General features: G+C 31.4%; 2 protein-coding genes across 3 annotated transcripts; both read left to right on the forward strand.

Moving 5' to 3' along the window:
• The first annotated feature begins 8,036 nt into the window (after positions 1-8,036).
• On the forward strand, positions 8,037-8,540 carry LOC107620428 (uncharacterized). The gene has a single exon (XM_016322587.3). It carries the CDS (start codon positions 8,037-8,039, stop codon positions 8,538-8,540), a length of 504 nt encoding a protein of 167 aa, XP_016178073.1.
• Positions 8,541-15,124: 6,584 nt separating this feature from the next.
• Positions 15,125-19,522, forward strand: LOC107623840 (uncharacterized). Of its 2 annotated transcripts, none has more exons than XM_016326227.3 (7): positions 15,125-15,597; positions 16,543-16,790; positions 17,042-17,203; positions 17,332-17,488; positions 17,568-17,710; positions 17,816-17,851; positions 18,348-19,522. In XM_016326227.3, the coding sequence occupies exons 1-7, from the start codon at positions 15,522-15,524 to the stop codon at positions 18,987-18,989; spliced, it is 1,464 nt and encodes a 487-aa protein (XP_016181713.1). In that variant the 5' UTR covers positions 15,125-15,521; the 3' UTR covers positions 18,990-19,522. The 2 variants fall into 2 exon arrangements, with proteins under 2 accessions (XP_016181713.1, XP_088363047.1); XM_088506921.1 differs by having other exon boundaries at positions 15,141-15,743; positions 16,151-16,790.
• The last annotated feature ends 5,045 nt before the right edge of the window (positions 19,523-24,567 follow it).

Raw genomic sequence — 24,567 nt, forward strand, 5'->3', positions numbered from 1 at the left:
AATCCTGTCTCTTAAACATGTGAAACTTATCCATGCGAGCACAGGCAAGAAGTTCACTGTAAAGGGCGAAATTCTGAGCCCCTACCCATCTCCGTAAGGAGCTAACCGTCAAGCTAATGACGTTAAAGAAGCGCTTGTTGGGAGGCAACCCATCAATAATTAATGTTTTCTTATTTTTCCTTAAGTTTATTTAAGTTATTTCAGTTTAATGTTCATATTTGTTTAAGTTTGTGATCATGTGCAGTAGTTAGAACAGAAACAGAAATAGTCAGAGCTAGAAACAGAAAACCCTAGAGTAGAGACCTTGCTAGCGTTGAACGCCAGCCAGGGAGCACAGTGCTGGCATTGAACGCCAGGCAGGAACACCCCAATGGGCGTTCAACGCCCACTTAGAGGTACATAGCTGGCGTTGAACGCCAGCCAGGAGTAGTAGCTGGGCGTTCAACGCCCACAAGGGGGCAGGAAACTCGAATTCTCCAGCCCTTCAGAATCAGTGGGTCCCACAGAATCTTCACCTAACCCACCTTCTTCTCTCTCTTACTTTCACTCTTTTCCACATATCCTTCCCTATAAACCCTAACGCAATCACATCCATATCACTTTTCAAAACTATCATAACTCCCACCAACCCCCACCCACTTCAAATTCAAAAATTCCCCCCCCCCCAATTCTCACCCATTCATTCAAACCCCAACCTTTTCTACTCCTATAAATACCCCTTCTTCCTACTCTTCATACACATACCATTCATACACTAAAGCCCTACTTGGATGAATCCACTACCCTTCTCCATCTCCTCTATTCTCTTCTTCTTCTACTCTTTTTTTCCTATTTTGCTCGAGGACAAGCAAAGCTTTTAAGTTTGGTGTTGGAAAAGCGTTACTTTTTTTCTTCCCATTCATACTTATGGCACCCAAAGTCGGAGAACCCTCTAGAAAGAGGAAAGGGAAAGCTATAGCTTTTACCTCCGAATCTTTGGAGATGGAGAGATTCATCACCAAATCCCATCACCAAGAAAAGGATTGAGCAAACTAGAGAGCCCACACGTGCACCTCAACAAGAGCATGTAGAGCTGCCTCAACAAAAAATTCCTGAGATGCCTCAAAGGGTGCATTTTTCTCTCCAAGGCTATTGGGATCATTTGCACACTTCTCTTGAAAAACTAAGCACTAGCATGGATCAGTTGAGGATGGAACAACAAGATCATTCCAACATCCTCCATGAAATAAGAGAAGATCAAATAGTCATGAATGAAGAACAAAGAGTTATGAGGGAAGAATAATAGAAGTAGGGGCGTGACATAGAAGAAATCAAACACTCCATTGGATCCTCCAGAAGGAGTAGTAGCCGCTATCATTGAGGTGGATTCGTAATTTTACACCCCTATTGTCTATGTTATTTTTCATTTATCTGTTTTTCATGTATTTTATCTCACTGTCTGTTTCTAATTGCATGACCATCCTTATTTTATGTCTTAAGCCTTGAAATGTTACATGCATCTCTCACCTTGCTTAAAAGAAAATTTTAATTGAAAAAGAAAAATAAGATGCATGAATTTCGAGTTACATATTAAGAATGCTTCAATTATTTGATGTGGTGGCATTGCTTTTGTTTTCTGAATGCATGAATGAACAGTGCATGTTTGATGTTGGAGTTAAAGAATGTTGGTTCTTGAAAGAATGATGATGAAAGTGAAGTATTATTGGTAATCTGAAAAATCCAAAAATTGATTCTTGAAGCAAGAAAAAGCAGCAAAAAGCAATGAAAAAAACAAAATAGAGGTATATGTGAAATAATAAAAAAAAGCAAGCAGAAAAAAAAACAGAAAAAGCCAATAGCTCTTAAAACCAAAAGGCAAGAGCAAGGATCTAAGGCTTTGAGCATCAATGGTTAGGAGGGCCTAAAAGAAAGAAAAATCTTAGCCTAAACAGTTCAATTGAGCTGGTTCCCTGACTATATGCTTGTGGTGTGAAGGTGTCAAGTGAAAAGCTTGAGACTGAGCAGTTAAAGTCGTGATCCAAAGCAAAAAAGAGTGTGTTTAAGAACTCTGGACACCTCTAGCTGGGAATTCTACCAAAGCTGAATCACAATTCAATTGGGTTCACCCAGTCAAGTGTCTGTGGCATTTATGTATCCGATGGTAATACTGGAAAACAAAGTGTTTAAGGCCATGACCAAGACTCTAAAGAAGCTGTGTTCAAGAATAAAAAAGAACTAAATTAAGAAAGTCAATAATATCAACTGGATTCTAAGTTCCTAAAGATGCCAACTATTCTAAACTTCAACGAATAGTAAGATGCCAAAACTTTTGAGAAACAAAAAGCTACTAGTCCCGCTCATCTAATTGAAACTGAGCTTCATTGAAAACTCTGAGATTTATTGTATTCTTCTCTTCTTTTTATCCTACCCTATTTTTGGTTGCTTGGGGACAAGCAACAGTTTAAGTTTGGTGTTCTGATGAGCGGATATTTTATACGTTTTTTGGCATTGTTTTCATATAGTTTTTGTTATGTTTTGTTTAAGTTTTATTAAATTTTCATAGGTTTTAGTGCTAAATTCACATTTTTGGATTCTACTTTGAGTTTGTGCGTTTTATGGTGATTTTAGGTATTTTCTAGCTAAAATTGAGGAGCTTGAGCAGAAGTCTGATTTAGAAGCAGAGAAAGGACTGCAGATGCTGTCAAGATCTGACCTCCGTACACTTGAACTTTTCTGGAGCTACAAAAGTTCAAATGGCGCGCTCTCAATGGCTATGGAAAGCTAACATCTAGGGCTTTCCATAGATATATAATAGTTTCATACTTTGTTTTGAAAATGAAGGCCCAAAACTGGTATTCAACGCCAGCCACCAGTCCTATTCCTGGCGTCCAACGCCCACAGGGGAGCAACTGGAGTTCAACCCCCCAAAAGGGGGTCCACAGCCAGCGTTCAACACCCCTAAGGGACACTAGCACGTGGAAGACACTCAAGCTCAACCCAAACACTCACCAAGTGGATCTCAGAAGTGGATTTTCGCACTATCAACTTAGTTTATCTTATTTCTATAATCCTTAGTTATCATATTAATATATATATAGGAGAAGATCACCCTTGTTTAGGATCTTCTACCAGACTCTTGCCCACTTTTATGTTTCCATTGTATTTTTTCTATCAGCATGAGTCACTAAACCTCCTAGGTTAAGGTTAGGAAGTCTGCTGATTTTCATGGATTAATAAAAGTACTACTGTTCTATTCAATTCGTGTGTGACTCTATTTTAAGATGTATCTTCATTCTTCAACCTTATGAATGAGATGATCCGTGACACTCATCCACATTCTACATGGGTTCAGTGTGAGTCCTTAACCAGAGATCACTAAACCACCAGCTTGATTATACATCTCTTAGACGACTAATCCACGACTTCGTTGGGGACTTCTCGAGACACCAGTTCAGCCGAGGTATGGGGAGATTAGGGTCTTTGTGGTAGAGGCTAGAACCAAAGGCGCAACATTCTCTGATCCGGAAGATTCAACCTTGTCTGTGGCGTTTTCAATAGGATCATCAAGGGGATGAATTGCAGGAGCTTCACCATCATTCAGATTGGCCGCATACTAAACCTGGCGTTCGGCCTGAAGGAGGAAGATTAGCGGGCATTAAACTGGTGTTGATCACTTACAACCTGCCATGAAAAGAACCACTCACAGTTGGAGAAGACAGTAAAAAAAGTTGATCCAAAAGAATGAAGCATCTCTGAAGCCTTAACCGTCTTCTTATCATTGAATTCACAACTATTGAGTAAATCTATCTTTATTTAGTCTTTATGCGTTTTTCATAACATAACTCTTTTCTAATCGTCTGACTAAGATCTACAAGGTGTCCATAGCTTGATTCAAAACAACAATCTCCGTGGGATCGACTCTGACTTACCTCAAGTATTACTTAGACGATCCAGTGCACTTACTGGTTCAGTTGTGCGAGTTCTTATTTCGCGCACTAGTAACACAATGAAATTGAGGTATATAAAAATTTTACACTGCTATATGATGTTAGTGAAAATCACTACCTGCGTTTTGCTTTTTCATTTTCTTTTCTTTTTTTTTTTATGTCTGAAACACACCAAATGCAAATTATTTTTTTCCTTTGTAACCTTTTTCTTGTTAAAACTATTCTTTTAGTTTTTTATTTAATTAAAAATTGTGGCTAGCGACATAACAAAGCTTTGAATGTTCAAAGTAAAAATCAAAGCTTGCCAAAACTATCAAGAAAAGCGTAAATTTTAAATTTAAGTGTACCAAAAAATTTATGAAAATATAATCAAATTATAATCAAAGAATAATATTACTGCAACTTAATAAGATCAAGGTGAAAAGAATATGTTAGTATACACAACTATAAAAGTGAAATTTTTTTTTTCAATTACCTCACTGGGAGTAAGTTATAAAATATCAACTTATCCACAAAATATTTGATGATCATGTAGACCAAATACACTGCCACAAGAAAACTATATATAGGTAATGCATTGTTTTATATGTTAAGTTAATTTTGTTAAAAAATTAGTAAATAAAAATGAAGAGAAAAAAATAGTACAATTTCTCATACATGTAATTCTTTTGCACGAATATACTTTCCATAACATATAAGAGAGTACTATAAACTTTTTATATATATTTTGAGAAATTTTAATTATTATCACTTAATCATATTATTTTTATTATTATCCAAATTGATAATTTAGTTTCGTCTATTCTCGGCTACAAATTTTAGTCATATTATTTTGCATCATTAACTATGTATTTAACAATAAAGTGGCATGAATGGTCAATAATGATGGAACTTTTACCATCATAAGCGTATAACATTGAATCAGAAGTCATTGTTGGCTACCACAACACCTTAGTGTATAATATGGAAATGGAGTGAGTCAATGGATCAAGACATTCAACTGTAGAATCCTAACGACATCTCGTACTTTCAGGTGGTCTAGTACTAACCTCATTTGTGATTGTTGAAAGATTGCCATTGAAATCCTTATTATCAAAGACTACCCTGATTCTTCTCAAATTTGGTTAAAATTCATTGATTATCCACCAATTTTTTTATGGCTTTTTGAATTTCGGTGCAATTCTACTCTCACTTTTAACTTTAGAACTCAAAACCCAGAAGGTTGGATAAACATTCTCTTCAGAATATTTTAGAACATTTGGAGAAAACACAATAGTTATTTCTATGAAGGTTTACTACAAACAGAGCAAGTCACAATTGATGCCATTTCAACCCTTGCGTCTCCAGATCAAAACAACCAAATCCTCCTTTACAACTAGAGCTATAATGAGAAATGCTAGTTGTCTTTAACTTTTAGCCTTTATTCAGCTTTTTTAAAAATTTATTATTGTTTAATTAATTTAAATATCCACTTTTATATATCAGTTGTTAAAAAAATCAGAGAAAATTACTTATTTTTTATTTTATCTCTCCTCTAAAAATTGAATAAATAATAATATTTAAAAGATACATAGTTGCACTGATTAGCCAAATCACTCATGAAGTAAACATTAGTTAGCTACTTCTCCCACAATATTGGATTAAATTAATAAATTCAATTCATAACATTTTAAATTTTAATTGATATGTTGATCTCATATAAATTAAATTGTGTTTGATTTTAAATTATCATTTTTAAATTTTACATTTTAAATAATTTTAAATAATTAATTATTAATACAATTTACAAAGTTTTAAATTAATCAAATCAGACTAAACTAATTTTGTTAAATATAGTTTGCCAACCACACATATTTTTGCCGCTAAAAACTAATATAAGTACATAACAAAAACTAATGTCACAAATGTAAGGAAAAAAAAGCACAATCAAAAAATTTATCCAATTTTTCCTCGTCCTCCAAAAAATAATTTTTGTTATTTAATTTTGTTTTAATTATTTTAAAAATATTATTTTTTATTTATTTAAAAAATCTTTAAATTTTTTTTTTTTGACTAATTGAACATGCAAACGAAGAGGAATGTTGTGATTAAAAAATATTGCTGATTATCAAGATTAATTTTTAGCTACTAGTGTTCTCATTTGAAAGCACAAGATGAATAAATAATATACACTAAGAATTAGATTGATTTAGAAACTAATTTTTATATTTGAATGATAAATTAGAGAGAATTAAATCGATTTAAGTTTAAGATTTTATATTTCAATCATTTATTTTCCAATTATATTTCCTGTTCTCTTGGTTCTCTAACATTGAAAGAGTAAATTAATATTTTTCTATTTATAAAAAATTGAGAGAATTTAAAGTAATAATTAAAAAACGAAAATAAAACAAATTATCATTTTTATCAACAAAACTTAAAGATGCTGACAAATTTATTTATAAAAAAATAAAATTAATTTTATAATTTATATCCATAAAAGTAAATTTTAGTTGATAAAACTATTTAAATCTTAAAAAATTATTTAAAATTATTAAATTATCCTCTAATTTAACTTAGTTTCAAATTTTAATTCTTCTCTAAATTATTGTCATTCTAATTTTTAAATCACTACTACCCAAATTCTTCTTTATCATTGTTTTTGTCTCCAACTATCATTGTTGCCGCTACCATTACTACCAACTTTTCTCTTTTTCTTTTTAAACCTACCATTGCTATAATTTAACTAAACATAATTGAACTTTCACAATTCCATTGCTTAATTAAACAAATATAAATACAAAAAAGTTGAAGTCAGAGGCAAAAAAAAGAGAACACTCACAATTTTTCACAATTTTTATTTTTATTTTAATTAATTAATTAATTAATTAATCAATATTACCAACAATAACAACAAAAATAAGAATATATATTTCAAAAAATTAAAAAAGGGGCAAGGAAAGAAGGAACAAAGAAGAAGATAAATTTTCACCAAATGCATGAGGGTAAGATGTTTTTGTTTTTCTTATTTTATGTTGGGAGGTATCTTAAGCCTGCTTGATAATGACGATGATAGAGAATATGCAAATTAGAGAGATTAAATTAGATAAAAAGAAAAGAGAAGATTCTAAAGAATTGGGAGCAGGGACGGAACTTGAAGAGAAATTTGAAGGAATTAATATGCAATTTGAAAAATAGAAAATAATATATTATATTTTTATTTTAGTTATAAAAAGAATATTAAATCAAACATATTGAAATTATTTTGGATAATTTATATCAGATAAAGAATAATTATTTAAATATTTTTATTATAACATCTTTTAATTTTATCTTTTTTGTTTAAGTGATATTGTCAAAATTAAAACTAACTACTATTGGTAATGCAATGATTTAAAATATAACTCTACTATTTAAGTAGTGGTGGAAGTTTTTGAAAGAGGATTGTCCTTTATGAAAAAAAGTGGTATGCTCCTATAATAGCATGAATCCATCTAAGATGTTTTCTAGTCAGCCTATACTTACAAGAGGGGGTCTTTGAAAGAATATTTGTTAGCTACAAATTAGAGAGCCACAAGTGAGAGAAAAGATGAATAAAGGCTGTGAGATATATTTTCAAAATATGTGAAAAGCTATTTTGAAGAGTTACATCTCTTCATAGAGTTGTGACTTATTCAAAAGTTATGCATGTCAAAAGGTTGCAACTATTTGAAAAGTTATGTCTATTGAAAGGTCGTAACTATTTAAAATGTTGTGTCTATTGAGTACGTAGCTGCATGTTGCATGTACTCCGTATCTATAAATTTTCCTCATTTCATTATTGCGGAACTAATCCATCTCAACACTTTCTTTATGCGCAAAAGAAAGAATAGAGAATATTATTCTGTAAATTATCATTTAGTGTAAGGCTTGACTATGTGAGTGCATAAACAAATCAAGTGTTCTTCATTGTATCCTACAGAAAATTCGCCAGTAACCCATTTTGCACACCATTGTATATTGGTGGGGCGAATTAAACCTAAAGGAAAGTGTGTGTAACACACGCCTTGAAGAATTGCGCTATTTGATTCACTATTCCCTTCTCTCATAAATCACAATCTTTAGGCTTAATTATTCACCAATAAAACAAAAATGGTCACTGCATCAATTAAGGAGATGACGTCGGATTTTGTCAAGTTAGAAAGATTTGATGGTGGAAATTTCATACGATGGCAAAAGAAGATGCACTTCCTTCTCACAACACTAAAAGTGGCATATGTTCTTACTATACCAAGACCACCAGAAGTTGAAGGGGAGGCCATTGCAGAAACACGAGCCAGGCAAAAATGGGACAACGATGACTATATATGCACGGGCACATACTCAATGGCTGATGCACTGTTTGATGTCTACCAAAATGTTGCGAGCGCAAAAGAATCATGGGACAAATTAGAAGCAAAATATATGGCCGAGGATGCAACAAGTAAGAAATTTCTTGTCACTCGCTTTAATAATTATAAGATGGTTGATGGTAGACCTGTCATGGAACAACTGCATGAAATTGAGCGTATTTTAAATAATTTTAAGCAACATAACATGCACATGGATGATACCATCATTGTATCTTCAATTATTGACAAACTCCCTCCATCATGAAAAGAATTCAAAAGAACTATGAAACATAGAAATGATGATGTTTCTCTTGAGCAATTAAGTAATCACCTTCGTCTTGAAGAAGAGTATCGTAAACAAGACGATACTAAAGAACAAAGTGCTCATGCTAATCTTCACGTAATGGAAGATGAAAAATCCAACAAGCCCAACAAGAAGAGATACCGAGATTTTAATAAATCTCAAGGTAACAATGGTGATTTCAGAAAGAATAAAAAAAAAGAAAATTATTTTCATTGTGGAAAACTAGGACATTTTAAGAAAGAATGTCGTTTCTTAAGAAAGAAGAAAGAAAAGAACGACACAACAATAAAAGATAATCTTATTGCTGTTATTTCTGAGATCAACATGATTGAAGATATTGGATCATGGTGGATAGATTCTGGTGCAACTCGACATGTATGCAAGAATAGAGATTTTTTTAAGACATTCAAAGAAGAGAATGAGACTATTCTGTACATGAAAAATGTATCAACTGTTCAAGTAATGGGTAAAGGAACGGTGGAACTTGAATTTACTTTTGGAAGAGTACTAACTCTTACTGATGTATATTATGTACCCGAAGTCAGAAAAAATTTAGTTTCTGTCCCTCTACTTAACAAGTATGGATTTAAGTCTGTATTTGAAGGAGATCAATTTATTCTGTCTAAGGGTGGAGTGTTTGTGGGTGAAGGATATCTATGTGAGAATATGTTTAATAATAATAATAATAATAATAATAATAATAATAATAATAATAATAATAATAATAATAATAATGATGATGTTTCTGTTTATATTGCCGAGTCCTTTGATTTATGGCATAATCGTTTAGGACATGTTAATTTTCATAATTAAATGATATGATAAAATATGATCTTATTCCAAAATCAATTAAAAATTCAGATGTATGTACAACTTGTATGTTAACCAAGATAACAAGACTTTCTTTCAAAGAGTACAAAAAAATTCAAAGTTATTAGAATTAATACATTCTGATGTATGTGATTTGCATGGTTGGCTTACTATAGGTGGAAAGAAATATTTTGTAACTTTTATTGATGATTTCAGTAGATATTGTTACATATATTTGATGCATTCTAAAGATGAAGTCTTGGATAAATTTAAGATTTTAAAAACTGAAGTTGAATTACAACATGAAACCTTTATTAAGTGCTTAAGGTCTGACCATGGAGGAGAATATTATAATCCTAGTTATTTTGAGTCCACTGGTATTATTCATCAAACCACTGCACCATACTCTCCACAACAGAATGGTATTGCTGAAAGAAAAAATAGGGTGCTGGAAGAAATGGTTAATGCTATGCTATCTTATTCTGGTCTAGCAAAAGGTTATTGGGGTGAGGCTATCTTAACTTCCTGTTATATTTTAAATAGAATTCCTAATAAAAGGAATAAAATAACTCCATATGAACTTTGGAAGAATAAAAAGCCTAACCTTAAATATCTTAAAGTTTGGGGCTGTAGAACAATAGTAAAAGTTTCTGAACCTAAAAGAAAGAAATTAGGAGAAAGAGGCATAGAATGTATTTTCTTAGGATATGCTGAGAACAGTAAAGCTTATAGGTTTGTAGTTATTGAATCTAATGAATCATATTCTACTAATACAGTTATTGAATCAAGAGATGTAATTTTTTTAGAGGATAGATTTAATTCAACTCCAAGACCTGAAAGTAAAATTTACTTAGAAATAGAAGAAAATGTAGAAAATAAGTCCGTTGAAAATATTGAACTTAAAAAAAGTAAAAGAATAAGAAAAGCAAAGACTTATGGATCAGATTTCTTTATGTTCCTTGTGAAAGGAACAAGAGAATCAATAGATAGCATTGCACCTATATGTCTTCATATGGAAGGTGATCCTGAGACCTATAAAGAGGTTATAAGGTCTCGAGATTCAGATTTTTGGAAAGAAGCAATACAAGATGAGATGGACTCAATAATGAGAAATAACACTTGAAAATTAGTAGATCTTCCTCGTGGGTCAAAAGCCATTGGTTCTAAATGGATTTTCAAAAAGAAAATGAAAGTAGATGGAACTGTTGATAAGTTCAAAGCACGGTTAGTTGCTAAGGAGTTTGCACAAAAAGAAGGAATTGATTACTTTGATGCATATGCACCAGTAGCAAGAATTGCTACAATTAGAGTGTTTATAACACTTGCTTCAATTTTTAATTTTGTCATTCATCAAATGGATGTTAAAACAGCTTTCTTAAATGGTGAACTAGACGAAAAGGTGTATATAAAGCAACCCGATGGATTTATAGTTGCTAGTCAAGAAAATAAAATGTGCAAATTAATTAAGTCTTTATATGGACTGAAATAAACCCCTAAGTAATGGCATAAAAAATTTGATGAAACTGTTCGTACTAGTGGATATAAAATAAATGAATCTGATAAATGTGTATATAGTAAAGTTAAAAATGATAAAGGTGTTATGATTTGTTTATATGTTGATGATGTGCTTATTTTTGGTACTGATTTAGAAGAGGTAGAAAAAACTAAATATTTTTTGTCTAGTAATTTTGATATGAAAGATATGGGAGTTGCAGATATAATTTTAGGAATTAAAATTGTTAGAGATGGTCATAATTTAGGATTATCTCAATTTCATTATATAGAAAAATATTAAAAAGGTTTGATGAGTTTGAAGGATATTCGGTGAGTACTCCTTTTGATCCAAGTATTAAATTAGTACCCAATACAGATTCGTCTGTTTCATAAATTGAGTATGCAAAAATAATTGGATACTTAATGTATGTTATGACCTGTACTAGACCAGATATAGCATATGCTGTAGGTCGCTTAAGTCGGTATACAAGCAATCCAAGTAAAGACCATTGGCATGCTGTCCGAAGAATATTAAAATATTTGAAAGGAACAATACACTATACTTTGTTGTATAGTGGTGAACCTTCTGTTTTAGAAGGATATACAGATGCCAGTTGAATAAGCTATACAGAGGATCATGCATCAACAAGTGGTTGGATCTTTACCCTTGGTGGGGGTGCTGTTTCTTGGGGATCCAAGAAACAAACTTGCATAACGGACTCTACCATAGCTGCAGAATTTGTTGCTTTGGCAACAGCAAGCAAGGAAGCTGAATGGCTTAGAGATTTATTATATGAAATTTCAGTTTAGCCAAAACCAATGGCACCAATCTCTATACATTGTGATAGCCAAGCAACATTATCAAAGGCTTACAACCAAGTTTATAATGAAAAATCTAGGCACATTGGAGTAAGACATAGCTATGTTAAAAACCTTATTGGTAATGGAGTTATATCTATAAATTTTATAAGGTCAGAACAAAATCTTGTAGATCCTTTGACGAAAGGATTGACAAGGAATTTGGTGTTTAAAACATCAAAAGGGATGGGACTAAAATTCGTATTTTAAATAATTACCAATGGTGGAAACCTAACTCACACTTGAGTAACATCAAGTCTTGAGTTCAATGCGGTAAAGTACACTATTAGAGTAATTGCAAGTACTCATAATTATTTCTTTCATCCCAAGGTAAAAAGTACTTGGAACCATAATGGTATAAAGGAATAAGATGAGCTTTGCTCTTAATAGACCTATAGCAAGTATATTATTGTTGAAGTATTTAATTATGGGATACTTTTGATAGAGTCTGCCTATATGAGTGTGAACTGAGGTCGGTTCTTAGAGTTAAGATTTTACTCTTAAAGCACTCATGAAAGGATACAAGACACAAGGCCATGTAGTATACTAAATATGTCATATTTAATATAACATCTAAATGATACCAAAATTTTATGTGTCATCAGTGCACGCTTGTTCATATGAGTTAAATGGTTCAAAACTTGTTTACCATTTTAAATTCGGATGAGTGAATACCACTTGTTACTAGGTAAATGTTCAAATCGCAAGATACCTCTACTGAGAGCATAAAACTTCCAGAATGATAGGATTGAAAAAGAATTTTGAAAATGGTGGGGGATTGTGAGATATATTTTTAAAATATGTGAAAAGCTATTTTGAAGAGTTACATCTCTTCATAGAGTTGTGACTTATTCAAAAGTTATACATGTTAAAAGGTTGCAACTATTTGAAAAGTTATGTCTATTAAAAGGTAGTAACTATTTAAAAAGTTGTGTCTGTTGAGTACGTAGCTACATGTTGCATGTACTCCGTATCTATAAATTTCCCTCATTTCATTATTGTGGAACTAATCCATCTCAACACTTTCTTTATGCGCAAAAGAAAGAATAGAGAATATTATTCTGTAAATTATCATTTAGTGTAAGGCTTGACTGTGTGAGTGCATAAACAAGTCAAGTGTTCTTCATTGTATCCTACAGAAAATTCGCCAATAACCCATTTTGCACACCATTGTATATTGGCGGGGTGAATTAAGTCTAAAGAAAAGTATGTGTAACACACGCCTTGAAGAATTGCGCTATTTGCTTCACTATTCCCTTCTCTCATAACTCACAAAGGCTTGTCTATGGAATTAGGGAATGGAAGAACAATCCGGTTTTGGGAGGATAGTTGGGTACCTAGTGGTGCTTTGAAAGATGTATTTTCAAGACTTTTCTCAGTCTCAAACCTTAAAAGACCTGTTATAGGGGATTGTAGATTTTGAAATGGGTTAGAGAGGATATAGAGTTTCCAATGGAGGAGAGAATTATTCCAATGAGAGTTGGAACTTATAAACCAACTTCATGAGATGTTACAATCTGTTAAACTAGCAACTGAGAGAGAGGATAGAGTAGTATGAAAATTTGATAAAACGGTATTTATTCGACTAACTCATTTGTGCAAGTCTTACAGGCAAAAGTACTTCTGGAGAAAATAATAAGCTATAGTTTCACTAGTGCTATTTGGAGAAGTTTCGTCCCACCAAGAGTTGAATTGTTGGCTTGGTTTGTGTTGGTTGGCAGGGTAAATACTAAAGAAAGACTATGAAAAATAGGTGTGTTTGATCAGAATGATAATATGTGTGTCTTATGCTATAAGTCTGTGGAAACTGCTTTTCACTTGTTTATTGGATGTGAGGTTACTTGGCAGGTGTGGTGTGCTTGTCTGTTCGCTCTTGGTAGGATATGGACCATGCCAAGTACACTCAAGCAACACTTTGAAGGTTGGACGAATATTTCAGCTAAAAAGGATGAGAGGAAGATGTGGTTAATTGATTGGATTTTTTGCTATTATATGGACAATTTGGCTAAAAAGAAATGATAGAATCTTCAAAAATCAAGCATGATAAAAATTATGATCAGGTCTTTCACGATCTTCAATGAGTGGATTTGTGGTGAACCCTTTGGTTATTGATGGCAGTGCTGAAGATGACTATGGATTGTGTTGTACTTTATTTTTATCAGCTGTTGTTTGCTATTTTCATTTTCAATTGCTCCACCTTATTATGTTGTGTTTCTTCTATTTCAAAAAAAAAAAATAATTATTTTTAGGATTTCATTCTAAAAAAATAAGATAAAACAATAATATCAAACTTATTAATTAGTTATGATTATTTAAACTTTTAAAGGTTATATACTTGCATTGAATCACTTTTTTTTATATAATTTATTGGAATAGTGAAATTATCAACAAATATTGATATTATAGATTATATATATTTTTTTCCTTGAGCATTAACCTTTCTTGTAAAAAAGATATAATTCTTTGATTTTTATCATTATATTAGTAGAAAAATTAGAATATATAAAATATTAAATGTATAAAAAAATTGTCATTACAATAATAAATATTAAAAATTATAATATATGCTAATTGATAATTTGAAATTTTTATTGATAAAAAAATCAATTAAAAAAATAAAAAATATAAAATAATATTAAAATAAATTAATAAAAAATTATCTAATTTTTTAAAGATAATACATAAAATTATAATTGTTTAGAATTCAGTTTAGAACTTAAAAGATTGAAATTCTGAATATTATAACACTAATATTTATTGAATATTTTAATTTTGTATCTAAAAAGATTAATTTAAAAAAATAATAAAACTTAAAATAATATTAAATTAAATTATTGTTAAAAGTTAATTATCAAAATTTATTATAATCTAATATATTAGTATTTTTTTAATTTGTAATAAGACTTCAATTAGATAAAAAAACAAAGTCCAAAACTTATATTAAATATTTAGGGGCGATAGTTCTCATTGTCCATGAAAAGTTTCGCCCTGATTGAGAGGAAAAAAACCTTTCAACAACTATAAAAGGATTTTGATGAGTTATATTTCCGGCAATGGTGGTGGTCGATTTAAAGGTGATAAAAGATTTGGGAGGTAATAAGGTTAGGGAGTAGTAGTTGGAAAAAAAAAATTGAACATGACGAAAGATTTGGGGGTGGTGGAATTAGGAATTGAAATAATAGTAGTATAGAGTAAAATTAGAATTCAGATTTAGGTTAAATTAAAAGATAATTTGATAATTTTAAATAATTTTTTAAAATTTGATGAATATAAATAAATTGTCAGTATTTTAAATTTTCGTGCGAATAAAAACAGTAATTTATTTTTAAAAATAAATTCATGATATTTATAAATCAAATTGTTTACACTATTATTCTTCTTTTGTGTTTTTTGGTTTTTCACCAACTGTTTGTGGCTGCCAGGTGGCCTAACCCATGAAACACCTGGCGAGTTAAAAGCTCCAAAGCAACGCATCATTCTTCTTCTTCTTCTTCTTCTTCTTCTTCTATTTGATTGATTTTCAGTTGAACTTTCTTTTTTCTTTTTATTATTTTCATATGCCGCTTGCTTTCAATTTGTCTTTCTCTCTTAATATATATGTATGAAGAATTGGTAGTAGTAGTAGTAGTAGTATTGATACTGGAGCTCGTTTAGGTCCCAATTCTGTTAGGGCTCTAGTGTTGCCCACCCCAATTCAACTCGTTTTTACTTATATGATATAATTTCGTTAATTAATTAAAATTTTGTGGCATTGGTGGTGAGGAGAAATAATCGGAGAGAATGAATAGCGTTTTCAGCGACCAGATACTTGCCGACAAGCTCTCCAAGCTTAACAGCACCCAGCAGTGCATCGAAAGTATCCTTTTTTTTCTTTTTAATATTGTTATTATTTTCTAAATTTTTGTTGCTTTTACTTCAACTTCACTTTACTTTACTTTACTTTACTTTACCCAGTAATGTTTGCTCAGTTTCTGCATAAATAGTGATTTACTGTAGTGTTTAGCTGAATTGGCGCGTAACCAAGTTTTGATAATGTATACTATAATCAGTTGCAACTAAAACAGGATGGCATGGATATTTCTATAATTCTGTTAGTTAGCTTATCATAACTAGGCTTATGAAATTCGAATCCCAACTCCGAATTCATGATCTTGAGCTATCTAGGGATTTGATTTGTATTTGGGTGCCTACTGGGGGGAAAGAGGGGGGAGGGGGGTATCCGTATCTCGGTCAAATTTTTGGTTTCGGTTATTGTGAACTGCTTTCGATTTGAAAGCTCTTAGTTGTTGGATTCAGGCATTCAGCTAATGTTTGTGGCAAATACACGATGAGTCTTTCTCAAAACAAAATATTTCAAGATTCTAATGATAATTTTTCATGTTTGAATGAGTAACTTGGACAGTCGTTAGAAACTAAATATTTGAGCACATTTCTGGTTGACTTGTTACTATTCTATTAGGATATGAGCAATTACAGAGATAGGAAAAACACATTCTTTGTCATAAAATATCGGACCAATTATTGTTGCACTGGCATAATGGCAAGTAGTAATTTTGGTTCATCAAAATATTCAATTTCAGTAAATCTGTCATTTATGTTTCATTTTCTTTTTCGGAGACTAACTTTTTGTGGTTCGTGAATGTAAGTGGAGTGTGACTTTAATTAATTATCTTTTCTATATGAATTTGGATTTTACTCTCCAAAATAGTTTGTTTTACTGCATAATTAGCTTCAGTTGATTTTATTGAGCATGCTTACTTGTTAATTCAGCGTAGTTTGTTTTCGTTAACCTTTTATATAGCTTTATCACATTGGTGTATATTTCACCGGAGCAAAGCAGAACTGGTTGTTGAAACATGGAAGAAACAATTTGACAAATCTGAGATGGTTCAAAAAGTTCCCCTTCTATACCTTGCAAATGACATCTTGCAGAATAGCAAGCGGAAAGGAAATGAATTCGTGACCGAGTTTTGGAAGGTTCTCCCCTCTGCCCTTAAATATGTTGATGAGAAGGGTGATGATCATGAAAAGAAAGTGGCATCTAGACTGGTAAGCTCCTTTTGACAGTGTTTGATCTAAGTATTTCAAGTGAATTCAACCATGCCAATCAGTAAATGAGGAAAATGATAGGTTAGGAAGATTAGAATATGCAATTCTGCTACGCATACTTATTAATGTTTGGGCTGAAACCCCTGATACGGTATATACTTCTGATTTTATGTTTACATACCAATACCATCAGGTTATTGATTTCACTTTACACATTTTGACGTATTAACTTTGTTCTAATCTAACTTTAGGTTGATATATGGGAGCAAAGGAGAGTGTTTGGATCTCGGGCAAAGAACCTTAAAGATCTAATGCTTGCAGAAGAAGCACCTACACCATTGCAATTCAGCAAAAAGAGATCACGCTCTGGTTCTTTAAAAATTGTTAAAAGGGATTCTCGCTCCATCAAATTGGTAAGACTAAGCTCTACTCCTGCCTCTTCCAATTTTAAACTTAAATCATTCTATTGGTGATACGTCCCTCAAACTGGGTTGCAATATTCCTTAAATATCTCATTGTCGTGATATTGTATTGAAGCCAGAAATTGTCCATAGGAGGTCCAGCAGAAAAAATAGTATCTGCATTTCATTCGGTGCTCACTGAACAATCTATTGAAGATGCAGAGATGAGTAAATCCAAGTCTGCTATTCAACACATGAAAAAGATGGAAAACGATGTTGACATTGCGTGCTCTATTGGTAAGCATACAGCAGAACAGAGTAGCACCTGTAGCATGCAAGTTGGGATTTTATTATTGATTTTTATAAATTGTTTCAGCAAAGGATCCTAAGCGAAAAACTTTGTCAAAGGAGTTAGAGAAGGAAGAGAATACCTTGAAACAGTGCATAGAGAACCTTAAATTAGTTGAAGCAAATAGAGTTGTACTTGTTTCTCATTTAAAAGAAGCTTTGCATGAGCAGGTAAATTTTGATGCTGTTCAATCTACTTGATAGTTTTCTTTATGATTCATGCAGTTTTGTTCCTAACTGCATCTTGTTGCTGTTGCTTGTGGATACTTGTACCAGGAAGCGGACCTGGAGAATATTCGCACTCAGATGCTGGTATATACTGTTCATGATTCTTTTCTCCTCAATGGGTACCTGATTTTTTTTTGTTTCCTTCATGGCAAATTATATAGGATGGGTCACAATAATTGCTGATACTGTAGATGATTTTTGCTGAAAGTTCACAAACCATAAAGGAGTTAAGTGCAATAAACTCTATTTAGAAAGAAAATAGCATTTTTGGATGGAGAATTACTTGACAGAAGGATCATTACACAAGTCTATATGGCATTATAAGTTATTTCTATATGGCATTTTGAGCTTGCTTCGAATTCAACCATGCTAGGTGTACACAAAAAATTAGCCACCCATATAAAATACATATTAAAATACAAAATGCACATTGAAAATGAGTTAGATAAAACATGTATTTATAGATAAATAACGCGTATCATGTGCATATAGCATTTTTGCTTCGCATTACCTGAACTCGGATAAAGTTTTGGTTAATGATAATGCTTACAATTCTTGCTTTTTGACTAATTATATTTAGGTTGCACAAGCAAAAGTAGAAGAGGCAAGGATCATGCGGGCACGACTTGATAATGAAGATTCTTCGCAAAAAGCGACCACTGCAACAACTTCACCTGCTGTTGCAAATGGAAATTCAGAAGCAGCAATAAAAAAGTCAGCAGCAGCAATCGCTGCCGAGGTTGCAGATAAGCTCACATCATCATCATCATCTCAGTTGATCATGACTTCTGTTCTCTCAACATTTGCCGCCGAAGAGGCGAAAAGTGCTGGCCTGACTTCGTCTGAGTCAACCACACAACAGTTGATTGCTGCACAAAACCATTCATACCCATCAGTTTTGGTAACCCAACCAATCCTGCAGGATGTAGCCTCTGCATCCCAAGGTCAGTATCCCATGCTTTGTAATCCGTCTACGCAGCAATATGTGCAGTCAACGGGAGCTGCCCACTCTCCATATTATGTCAGCATCTCGCCAGTGCCGCTGCCGCAGCCGCCACCCCCAGCTCATGTAGCGGCGATGATGCCTTTACCACATCAGACGCTGCCAATCATGCAACAACAATCAATACCTGTACCACTGCAAGCCCCTGCACCTCCTAGTTTCCGGCCACTACAGCCGCCGGGAATGGTGTACTATACTAATCCCCAGCAATCTATATAAGACCTATAATGGCGAAACCGTAGTTAACATGACCGTTTTGGAAACAAGCGAATTCTGGATATTTGGAATTTTATTTATGTTACCATGGAGAACGCATGGGACTCGAGATTGAGCTGGAAAATGGAAGCAAAGATTACATATATCCCTGGAAATGGGATGGAGAGGAATCAGACCCGCATGAATTTCTAAGAGAGGAAGTATGAAGAGCCAACATCTTCGACCAAGGTTGTAGTTAACACTTAATATTCACCACTTAGAATTGAACATTAAAAAGAATCCTCCAAAATAATAAAAAATAATTAAAACAATTAAAACATTCAAAAGTAAAAAAAATATTTGAAAATCAAACAACGTAAAACCAATTTAGAGTATAGAATTTAGGATTTAGTCTTTAGGATATAGAGTGGTCAGAAGTGGTAGCTAGCTGGCAGCGGTAGCCATGGCAGTTGGAGATGGTAGTGGTGGTGTTGAAATTATGTGACGGGAAGAAAGAGGAGAAATAAAAAAGGGGGTAAAAAAGTAATTTAAAAAAATTGTGAATGCAGGAATCTTATGTCGGTTTCATAACATTACTAAACGAAATTCACTTAACCCTAATCTAAGTGAACAGATTATAATGAGCTAGTGTTGATTTCAACATACTATAGCAAGTGAAAAACGTATATTAACAATAAATAAATAAGAACATTTAGTGTGAATAAATATTGACTTGGAAATAAATAGATAAGTGCTAATTGTACATTTAAATAAGGTGTTTGTTAATTTTCAAGTTTCAACTCAGTTTGAAGGTAAAAAAAATAAGAGGTTTGATATTACATATTAGAATAAGAATTATGAAGTTGGGGGAACGGATTTTCTACTTTTTTTTTTAATTGATGGAATAAAAATGTAATTTCTAATTTTTTAATGGTTTTTTTTTTTATGTTTTTTCTTTGTCCTATTTATAAAATTAATAGTAAAAAATCACACTTTATCCTTTTAAGTGGAAAAAAATTAAGAGAATCAAATTTTTGAATTTAGATTTTCTAAAGTGAGAAAGTTGGTAAAATAATAAAGTGAAGGGTTAATCATCATTGATTTTGTAATTTTTATGAAATATGTGTCCTATCTTAATTTAAGAGTGATTAACTCTTCATTTGACTAGTTTACCAATTTTTTCACTTTAAAAGATCTTAATCTAAGAATTACACCTAAATCTAAATCTACTGTACTCCACATTGGATCAACTGGTGTATGGTACATCATGCATAATCAAGTGTATCACAGAATTAGCCTATACCTTAAAAGTATTCCTAGTCATTTATTCTTGGTTTTTAATATAACTTTTAACTACTACTAAAAAAAAATAAATGACTATAAATATTTTAGTATTTTGCTATCCAGAAACACTAACTTAGAATACTACAAGCAGAAAATCTTTATAGTAAATATATGTTAATTTTTTAAAATTTCTATATTTTTTATTTATTTAAAGAACACTGTCTTTTAACTCTGTTAACCAATGTCTTTAGAAAACTCTGAAGTCTTAACCAAATCCATAACACGTCAAAGTGAAAAATAAATATGCTAGTATTTCCTAAGAATATATTCTTTGGCTTTGGCGTAGTAACCTCATGGTATCATAGAAAAATATTTGTATAATATCGAAATAATAGTGTATTTTAACAAGATCTATAATAATTCAATAGAAGATCTATCTGGTATTATATTTTCAATTTGTATATTTCTAAGATTTATACTATAAAATATTTATATTTTTATATGTGTATTATTTATAATTTTATATATTATTATTTTATTATAATTCAGTTATTTTGATTGAACTGGTTATATATAAATCAATGACTAAATGGTTGGATAACTGATTTGATTTTTTGAGCTTTGATTAAATATGATTTAGAATATGCACCCTAGAGAAAATTTGGATGACGTAACTGGCATGTGAGGTGGTAATCACCAATGATGTAGATATTGGCTCTACTTTGGTAGCTCATGGAGAGGGGAAAGGGTTATTGACCCGATTTCATGAATGGACTAAAATTCCAACCCATCGGTCAAGGGCCACCAATGGACACTTTATTATCCATAAATTTCTTGGCAACTAACCAACTTAGATTTGTAATGAACAAAAACAAAACACCCAACTTAAATTTATTTAGTAGATAATTCTTGAGTAAATGTTAGAGAATTCGAATTTCGATATGTACATATTACATACAACAAGTTAGTAATTTATTGACTAATAATAAATCTTTAAATATCATGAAAAAACAAAAAAAAAAAAGTTTTCGACGCCTAAACTTACTCTTGATCAACACACTTTATTATTCTTAGAATTTAGATCGATGATTGAATGTTTAGAGTAAATTTTATTTTTTATATAAATATTTTATTTTTGTCTAAATATTTTAAATAGATTCAATAGTGTCCTAATATTAAATGTGAAAAAAATATTTAACATCATCCATTAAAAACATAATTAGTTAAACAATTATTATTAATTTATCTATTATCAGTTTACATATTGTCACTATATTGACATCGTTGTCCACCTATTTATTCAAGTAAATCCTATTATCTTCTAACGTAGACATTATTAAATTTGCCCTTATTTTTGAATTCAAATACTAATGATGTTAAGTATTTCACATATTCATTGAAATTATTTTTTGAATAAAGATGAAGTATTATCTTGATCTTTAATATTTAAGCCAAATTTTAATTTGATCTTTAATGTTTCGAATATCTTATTTTTATTCTAAAAAATTTTAAATAAATTTAATGTTATGCTATTATTAAATTTGATACGAATAATTAATAGAACGATTGACATAGACATTAACAACATTATTGTTAACTTATATCTTCTTCCGTATATTAAAAAAATATAACCAAAATTTTTTAATAGCATTTGTTGACCTCCTTGCAAAAAAAAAAAAAGATTTCAAATCATATTAATCAATCATCAAGTTCCATAATCAAAGAAAAAATTTTTTATTGGAGAATAAATTTTACTTATTTACCAAAATCAAATGTTATTAGGTGTTTAATATGCTAATTGTTCATGTTAAAGTGTGCGATAACATTGTACACGTTTAAAATTTTTTGAGACTGAAATAAGAAATTTAAAATTTTTTAGGAATGAAATAAGATGTTGGAAGTGTTAGGAACTAAATTAGAAGTTGGTCTAAATATTAGAGACCAAAATAATACTTTACCCTTTTGAATAAAAATAAGGATATATCTCTACAACTAAGTAATTTACTTAACCAAGTCCAACAAAGTCATTTGCATACACGCACGCACGTTCTTCACCCCTCTTGTTGCGTTTTCTTCTTCTATTTCTTCTTCTTTATTTTTCTCTTTCGTTATCATTATTACCACCACACCACAACACCTCCTCCTCTTCCTCCTTTTTTTTTTCATTGGAATTTCTGCTCCTCTTTCCTTTATCGTCATTGTCACTACCACTACCACCACCTCCATCTCCTTCTCCTCTTTCTTTTCTCATTTGAATTTTTTTGATCTCTTCCTTCTTTTTTCTCCTCCTGCTTTTGCTCCTCCTCCATCATCATTATTATCATCATCATCATCATCTTCTTATATGTATAACAGAAAAAAAGAAAGAAATAAGGAAAAAAAGAAGAAAAAAATACATTAAAGAAGATATTTTTGTGCTTTTGTAACAATTTCAGTGTAAAAACTAAGAAAATTATGTGTTATTGTTAAGAAATTTCGGTATATTTGTATTCTGATAAGTTCTGCATAATTTAAAACTCTTTCTCTTCTTCCTCCTCATCTTGTGCTTCTTCTTCTTTTTTTCCTTCTTGTTTTACCTTCTTAAGTTTCTTCTTGTTTTACTCTCTTAACAAGAATACAAACAAAAAAAAATATCAAACAAAGAAGAAGAAAAAACACATAATGCAACAAAATTATTAGGAAGAGGATGAACTTACATTCATTCAACTAAAAAAAGAAAGAAATAAAGAAAAAAAAAAGAAAAAATGTAGCATTAAAGAAAATATTTTTGTACATTTGTAGCAAAATTTCGGTGTAAAAACTAAGAAAGTTATGTGTTATTGTTAAGAAATTTCGGTATATTTTTATTTTGATAAGTTCTGCATAATTCAAAACTCTTCCTCTTTCTCCTCTCATCTTCTGCTACTGCTTCTTCTTCTTCATATTCTTCTTATTTCATTTTCTTATAATTCTTCTTGTTTCATTCTGTTAAGAGAAATGAAATTAAAAAAAGAAGAAAAATCAATGCTGTAAAATTATTAGGAAAAAAAGGAGAAAAAGAAAAAATGCAGCAACATTAGCAACAATAAAAAAACAATGATAGAGAGAAAACACGCAAACAAAAAGAAGGAACACGAAGAAGGAGATTAGTCTTTGTTTGTGTGTTTATTTTCGAACTGAATTTATGTCTCGCAATCATTAAGTAATTTTGGTGCATTTCTGAATTAATTGATGTGAATTCTGGGTTTAATTTCAGAGTTAATTGATGTGCATTCCGAAAATAAGCTCAGACCAAAAGTGTACCTTATTTAGATCCAGAATACACTGAAATTAAATCTATAATACACCGAAATTACTTAACGATAACTCTATTAAAAAATTGTGTCACAATTAAAAAATAGTTCTAGAAGGTTTAGAGAAGGGAGAGGGGGGGTTTAAATCTATAGCCTTCTTTAATTTTGAATTATTAAGCCTTTTATCAGAGAACTTTAAACCTGATTTCTATTGATCTGCGCAAGCGAATAAATCAGGAGACAATTTCATTTTGTCTCATAAAAAACCAGAAAATAAAACTAAAACAGAGAGGAAGAAGAAGAAGATGACACAGTCATATATCCTAGTTTAGTTGCCTTGTACAATGCAACCTACATCCAGTCTCCACCACAATATTGGTGGAATTTTCACTATAATCCAAGTAATACATACACGAATTCCCTAGGACTCAACTCAATCCTATCTGGGCACACAAGTTTCAACTCAAACTTGACTTGGATATGCTAATACCTAGACGCACCACACTAAGTGCTTACTCAACTTAGCAAGAAATATCTCTCAAGTATATGACACAAGACAGAAAATACAACAGAAAGAAATCTGAAATCACTCTTGGCTTTTCTCTCAATTGTATTACTTATTCTTTTTCACTCTATGATTTTTTTTTCAATGCCTCTCTTTCTTGCCTTTTACCTCTCAAAGAAAATACAGAAATATATATGTTAAAACTAAAATACAACATTGTAAAACATGAAGGAGATGATGAATAACAACTTTAACACTATGAACTGAACCCAACAACAGAACTCAAGACTTTGTCCTTCATCTTGGTAGAATGCTCCCTTTAGTGTAGGTGCAATACTTCCAAGACTTCAAAATCAGTAGTGAGGTTTCACTCTTTGCTTTTTCTCTCGGGTTCTCTCTCCTTGAGCTCTGATGAGAATCATTTTTCTTTTTGTATCTTCATTTGAGTCACAGCTTGAGTTCCTTCAGAGTCAACTTCTTGGACTTTGAACTATCAGCAATCATTCCTTCTCTTTTTTCAATCAACCCCAAAAATTAGGAA

Source organism: Arachis ipaensis, chromosome B10 (genome assembly GCF_059453495.1).
Source record: "Arachis ipaensis isolate K30076 ecotype BB chromosome B10, ASM5945349v1, whole genome shotgun sequence".
Taxonomy (NCBI): Eukaryota; Viridiplantae; Streptophyta; class Magnoliopsida; order Fabales; family Fabaceae; genus Arachis; species Arachis ipaensis.